At 41.4% G+C, this 7,095-nt stretch overlaps 1 protein-coding gene across 1 annotated transcript; it reads right to left on the bottom strand.

Annotated features, from left to right (window-relative positions):
- Positions 1–302: 302 nt before the first annotated feature.
- LOC129600566 (BTB/POZ domain-containing protein 1-like) lies at positions 303–6,367 on the bottom strand. Its single transcript, XM_055499128.1, has 8 exons — positions 5,755–6,367; positions 5,570–5,689; positions 4,822–4,981; positions 4,025–4,203; positions 2,923–3,058; positions 2,208–2,389; positions 1,293–1,527; positions 303–663 (listed from the first exon to the last, which is right to left on the bottom strand). The coding sequence occupies exons 1-8, from the start codon at positions 6,111–6,113 to the stop codon at positions 502–504; spliced, it is 1,533 nt and encodes a 510-aa protein (XP_055355103.1). The 5' UTR covers positions 6,114–6,367; the 3' UTR covers positions 303–501.
- Between the last annotated feature and the right edge of the window lie 728 nt (positions 6,368–7,095).

Here is a 7,095-nt window from a genome sequence, read left to right as displayed (position 1 = left end):
TAATAGTTAATAGTCATGATATTAAGGATGCGAAGCCATTTATTACGATGATCAAGTTCCTGATGATAATTAAATAAGAATATCCATTCATGACATTTATTTGTTCTTACTGAGTGTTATTTTTTTCTGTTTAGCTCTGCAGTGAAATAACTAGATTTACCTTTGTATTCTGTTACGCTCTTTGTGTTTACCAAAATATTGCGTCGAGCAGGAAGATACCAACTGCTTCTGCCAGCCGACGAAATCGTCTGCCTCACACAGCATCGGTTATCTAGAAAATACGCTCAAGATTCCAAGCACATATTTATTTCTATCACATTTCCAAATATTATTCTATATCAAAGCTGTCGCAACGAATATTAACCGCATACACGAAACGACGGCAAATTACTGCTAAAACTTAAATTCACAACGACTATGGCTTTATATACAAATAAAAAACATATGTAAAACAACCGAGCGTGCGCGTACGGGTATGCATGTAAATACGGGTAAAAAATCTTAAACGGTGTAGAAAATGATCTCGGGTATTTGTCCGTCCTCCACGGACGTGCCGTTATTGTTACCGGGGGAGTAAATAAAGTTGAAGGTCACGGAGGAATCCTTCCCGATCACTTTCGTCACCTTCCGCGCTCCCCGCGTCCCGTAATGCGAATCCGGGCCCTGCACCAAGACACCATTACGACTTTACTTCAATTCATAAAATAACGTTATTCAGTACCACAACAAATTTTTTTAATTTTATCATTCGCTACAATTTAATCCACAATCCGCAGTCGAAAAACGCCAATTCACAGCTTTAAATCTGGAGGAAATTCATGACACGAAATTACGAGTATTTTATCGTGCAAGAAACATCTTGATCAAGGACCACTTCGTTCCGAGAAAAATGATTAAAATTAATACAGAATGATTAAGCAAGATTTTCATTTATTTTGTATTGTACCTTCTGTTCTAAGCTTCTAACCATATTATATTTTGTATTTATAACTGATTTTGTATATGCTGTTCTAATATTTAGCTGTTTTTCAAATTTTTCCGTGTTATTCTTGACTAAACTGCATTAAATCAGCTTTCTTGACTAAACCGTATTAAATCAGGTCTGCGTTACACGCAGCATCAAATTAGGGTGAAACGTAGTGAAATGGCAACAACGCACGGAAAAAAAACGGTCAATAGTTTCAGTACACAGTGTGTGTTTATCATGATACAACTTCATCGCAAAAAAAGTGTAAACAAGCAATACTTTTTTTTCTAACCACTGCTGGATGGATGACTGGACGAGCGCTTACCTTCAGGCAGGCGGAGATGGTGTAGTGCGTCTGCGCCATGATCTCCACGGGCTTCTTGAACATGACGCGGAAGACGGCCTCGGTGCCGTCGCTGGAGAAGGTGTTGTCGTGCTGGGCGACGACGCGCTGGTTGGAGGACAGGATGATCTGCAGGCTGACGCTGTACTCGGCCGGCCCGTGCACCGACCCGTACAGGCCCAGGCCCATCACGTAGATCTGCCGGTCCACCGTGAACCTAACCATAAACACACGATACAATACAACCAGGTCTGCCCGTTCTCAAATAAATTACAGATAAAAACCAGGCAATTCCGACCGCGTGACGGCCGGTGGAAATCAAGTACAACCGGCTTCGCTTAATTAACTGTTTATTATCTGGAAAGATTATTAAATATAATCAGAATATTATGACGATTGCTCGGTTTTTGAATTATTTTATATTGGTTACTTTTCGTATGATTATATGTTTTCTGCTTCGTTTCGGACGTTTTTCAGAGTACGGAAGAACGAGCAATTACGGTGCCAGCGCAACGAGAGCGCTGCTTGTGGTCAGCTGCGTTCTCTGTATATCGGCAACATTTGTAGTGTTGTGGCTCCGATTAAAGCACCAAAAGCCAGACATCACAAGGTTTAACCATTTCTAAAAGCAGTTGCATGTCTTGGTCTCGCATCTTTTTACCTGGCCTTGAAAGTCGCTACCCCCCATTGTTATATTCAGTTTTTACAATGCTACGGGCATTCAGCAGCCGTTGCTCACAATGTAACTTTTGCCTCCATCGCAATAAAAAAACTAACAAAAATTGGAAAACCGTATTAAAATTTTTTTAAAAAAATACAAAATAAACCGTACAGTGCTAATTTTGCGGCCTGGTTCGCTAAGCGACTAGTCCAGCTGCGTAGTCATTAGGACCTTACCGGATGCGGTCGGCGGTGCCGCTGTAGCCCCAGCGACTGTCGGTGGCCTGGAAGCGGTTGCAGACGTACTCCTTGCCGGCCACACAGCTGCGCGGCATACAGACGAAGCGTGTCTCCGGTTTGGGGTTCAGCGTGAAGTACAGGAAGAGCTCCTTCACCTCCTTGTCCGACAGCAGACCGCTCTGCACAAATCACAACATACCCATCAGCATCGCGATCAACACTGAGCCGACGAGAGCTCATTCCCGTCGTGTGATTACGATTATTTACACTGTCAACGTTATGCAGTGTTGTGGCTTTCTTGGTTATGCTCTATCACAACTTCTGAAGCCGAAGGCATTGGTGTCAATTCAGCCAAACGGAAGTTAAAAAAGCAACTGCCATTTTTTTAACAGAAATATTTCTTTTCAATTTAATTTTCTTAGGGAGGCCGGGAATACAATTTGAAATTATTGCTGATAATATTTGCTCCAAAAATATCTAGTGGTTGTTATTTAAGGGATTATTGAACCGTGTGCGCTCAGAATTACGATAAATCGAATCCAAATTAATCAACAACTTCAGTGAATTCCAAATTTAAAATTGATAAATAATTATTATCTCAATTTTATACGATTATATACTTAATAATTTCCTAATTAAAAAGGAGATTTGAAAATGTAGTCAAAAGTCGTAGTAACGCCTGTTATAATAAATTTTCGGAAAATACTCGTACCTGGGCTGGTCCGAGCGCGAATTCCTCGATGCTCATGACGGGAAAGCGGATGAGCTCCAGGGCGTTGGCCAGTACCTCACGCTTCCGTGCCGCGTCGACGATCTTGCCTTGCCGGACACATTCGTGCTCGGCCCACCTACCGGCATAATGTTGGTACACAATGCAGTTCATTCAGCCAATATTGGCGTAATCACTGATCCAAATGTCAAAACCTTAATCCAACGTAATTGCATTCAACACACAGCACAAACAAACACTTCCTGCAACCGGTTTAACAGCTGGTTTATGTACCGCGAAAATATAATAATCAGCATAATATTAGCTCAACAAACACCCGCAGAAATAATTCCGCCTTTTATGTTGCATCGGTTTGTCAATTTTAAAAAGAGCCGCAATTTTAAAATAACATTTTTCCGAGGATATTAAATTTTCTATAGCAGCACCTCAGTTAAACTGCGGTTCATATTGACGAATAGACACCGTTGTCCAAGAAATCTTGTTTTTATGGTTTCATTTACATGAAAAATGTTTTACCGCTCCGTTTGTAATTTGTATTTAGTTTTAATCACTTAAACTACAAAATTTCATTAATTTGATAGTCATTTAGTTATTTATTATTATTAATGCATTTTATTACTTAATTTGATGGTCATTTAGTTATTGATTTCTATTATTTTATTTCATTTTTATTTTGTAATTTAACTTAGTTCTATTTTTGGTGGTTATTTAGTTTTACTTATTCATTTATTTTTACAAACAAACAAAAACAGTGCTAAATCACTGTTAAATACAAAAACAACACTGTTAAAAATACACAAAAATACAATAACACTGTAAAATCACTTGGAATATAATTATCGCTGCCCGGACATTTTCACTTCAAGCAATAAATCTGTTTTTAATGAGCCAGTGCATTCACTAATTTCCATACACCGGAAGTAAGCTGCACGCGACGAACCGAGTGACAAACGCACTAATCGCGTTCGGGCCGGCTCGGCGCACGCGTTGCCGTGTGTTGTGTGCGTTTGCCGTGGCCCGCAACGGCCAACGGACAGCGCGAAGCCCATACGGTTAGCAACAGTTGCAAGATGCGATCACTCACTTGTCGGCGGCCTGGAAGAGCTTGTTCTCACGGATGTGCAGCGTGTCCCTCTCCAGCACCGAGCACAGCGTCTCGTGATCCAGCTCCAGGAAGCCCTCCGCCGTGATGGCCTCCCCCGTGTGCTTGTCGATCATCTCCAGACACAGGTTGGCCAGCTCCATCTCCGCGAACAGACGCGCCTGGACACATACATGCAAAGGGCAACGTTAATTTCACACTGCAAGCGATGGCCATAAAAACCTCTATAAAGTTGTTTAAATTCTAATGATTTAGATACAATTTAAATAATTTAAATTAAAATTAAATTAAATAACTGTAATTTAAATTACAATTAGAATATAATTATGTATATCTAAATTATACCTAATTTATTCGCATTTCGCAGCCACAGACAGTTCTCCTCCAAGTGTTTCGTCCAGCCATTAGTGCTGAGTTTACAAAGTATAAAATATCAGCTGCTCTTGTACGTATCCGTACATCGCTATTTTATAAACTTCGAAATTATGTTTCAAAAACACAAAGTCGACAATCTCAGGTAACCGACATAAGGGTTTACACCTAATATTAATATTTCGAATATTAACCTAAATTCATAAAATGCTAACAAAAATGCAGTAGGATCCAGAGTTCAAACTTTTATGTGTAATTTTGCTCATACTCGTATTTCAGCGATCAATTACAAATTGGGATTGCTGCATGATAGCATTTACTTACAGAAGAAGAAAGAAAACCCGGAAAAAAACGATGCTACGAATATTAGTAATTGACGAAAAAATATTAATATTTGACGGCATTACCTGGGTGACGAGGAGAAAGGCATTACTGGGGCAGAGATTATTCTTTAGAAACTGCACACACGCGGCTTGCAGCGCCGGAACGGCGTACTTCTTGGCCACATACAGCGTCGTCATCACAGAGTAATGCGTGATATCCCCCAGTTCATCCGTGTACAGAAACCTGCAAAAAATCTCCATAATTCCACAAAGCAATATGATTTGAAATTCAAACGCAAGCTAAATTTGTAGCCGCCGGAGGAATGCTAAAAAACGAAAAATTCATCAACCGCGAAAAACATCAACTAAAAATAAAAAATTCAGGAAACCATCACAAACATGTAATATAATTTGATGAATACATAACAAAATGAAAAGCAACATGAAAGTAAATACCGTAAAATTGCGTGTGAAATTTCAGTCGTTATTACCGCTACTTGCAAGGTTGCAATATATCAAAATCTGCAAGAATTACAAGAAATTACTGTACCACTACAAATACGGTACAAACTACTAAATTACTGAGATAATAATATTAAATAATGTATATCTTAAAAAGAATATTGCTTCATTTTGTGCAATTTATTTCAGAAAAATTGATGGCAAACAGATGATATAACAGCAGCATATTTTCTCCAGAAAAAAATCAAAAGAGAAAGCCAAAATTAAATACACTGCCATCAGACAGGCATTAGTGTAAATCACGAGTGCGGCAACTAGAATGATATAAAAATTAAGAATAATCCGCAATCGCGGTATTTAATGCGCTCACTTGAGAAGCGTGGCGAAGGCCGTGTGCTCGATATCAGGCAAGTGTATCTCCTTCTCTTTGGTGGCCAAGGGGCCGTTGAACATGGCATCGAACACCGTCGAGCCCATCGTCAGCACAAACCTGCAACGATTCCCGTCAACACAGACGAATCACCCATCAACAACATTCGCCCCAAACACACGGACTTGTGCGCAGGCATCCGCACAGGACCCTCCTTCCCCACGATGAACGTCACATCCGAGAGGACATTATTCCCCAGCAGAAACTGCAGCCGTTCCAGGACGCTGTTCTTACTGCCCTGCCAGCCCCACGACGGCAAGGCGGCAGTCCCACCGCCCCGGGGTTCCAGGTCCAGGGGGGCGCTGTTGAGATTGTCGGGGCTGAAGACGCTGCGAAAGTCCATCCCGGGGGAGAGGGACTGGGTGGAGGAGGAGGTGGAGGAGGGCGCCTGCAGGCACTCCGGCTGGGGGTTGCCCAGGGGCGGGGTGGGGGCCGCCGCGGCCAGGGAGGAGGGGTTGGGGCTGGAGTTGTGGCGTTTGCTCATGATCAGTACTGGGGATGAATTAGCAGGGTAATTGGCAATCAACGCGCTGCATGCATCCTACAGTGGATACTGGACAGTGTTTAGACTTGAAAGCGTCGAAGAAATGGTCTTTGCAGCCTCGGTGGATAAACGTGGGTGAACAGATGCAGCGACAGGCCAGCGAAAACAAGCAAAAGATTAGGAACTGTTACAGTGTTTAACACTTTAACTGTGTTACAAATTTTTACTAATGACGCTCGGAAAATCAATGGAGCGAGAGTGCAGTGTGCTCACTGTGCGTAGTCTGTCCAAGCTCGGAATAGGTAAGCTGACGGCGTGCGCCACAGCACGGCAGTCGTACCACAGTCAAGTACCGCAGTGAAACAAGCTGCCGGCCTGTTCTCTTTTCAGTTTGGCCGTGGTCTATCCTCTCCTCAGCTTGACTACTAAAGTTGAAAAATCATCTCACATGCGCTGGCCACTGGCCTGGAATCTAACAAGGCGCTATACATGTATGATGTAGTCATGTACGTAGTTGCACAGGAAAATTCGCTTCAGCGCTAAAAGTAGTTATATAAAAGAGCGATCGCAAAATACGGCTCCATTTTTCGTTTTCAAAATCTGATCTGTTTATTTTCTCGTGTAAACTATTAGTGCTCAAGTTTAATTTGAACAAAGGTTTAGTACAGTACTCTGTCGAGTAGCAAAACCTTTATATCAATTTTTTTGTCAGAAACGATGGCTGTGTCCGCAAGTACATTAGGTACCGTGCAATGACTTTCAAATTCAAAATGCCAGCTACGATAAAATACTGCAGTTACTGATAATCTTTTCTGTACGAACTGATCTGTTTATTTTGAATGTTTATTTTGTGGCAGGGAATGTGTGTGAGGACGTCGAACCGGTAACTTTTCGCGATGTAAGTCTGATTTTTTGTAAGGTAAGTTTTCTTTTAAGATGTGTCGATGTACACTAAGTAACGCATATATTTTAAGTACGTTAC

Source organism: Paramacrobiotus metropolitanus, unplaced genomic scaffold, assembly GCF_019649055.1.
Source record: "Paramacrobiotus metropolitanus isolate TYO unplaced genomic scaffold, Prichtersi_v1.0 Parri_scaffold0000183, whole genome shotgun sequence".
NCBI classification, from domain to species: Eukaryota; Metazoa; Tardigrada; class Eutardigrada; order Parachela; family Macrobiotidae; genus Paramacrobiotus; species Paramacrobiotus metropolitanus.
The sequence above is the reverse complement of the archived record's forward strand: the minus strand, read 5'-3'. Positions and strand labels throughout refer to the sequence as shown.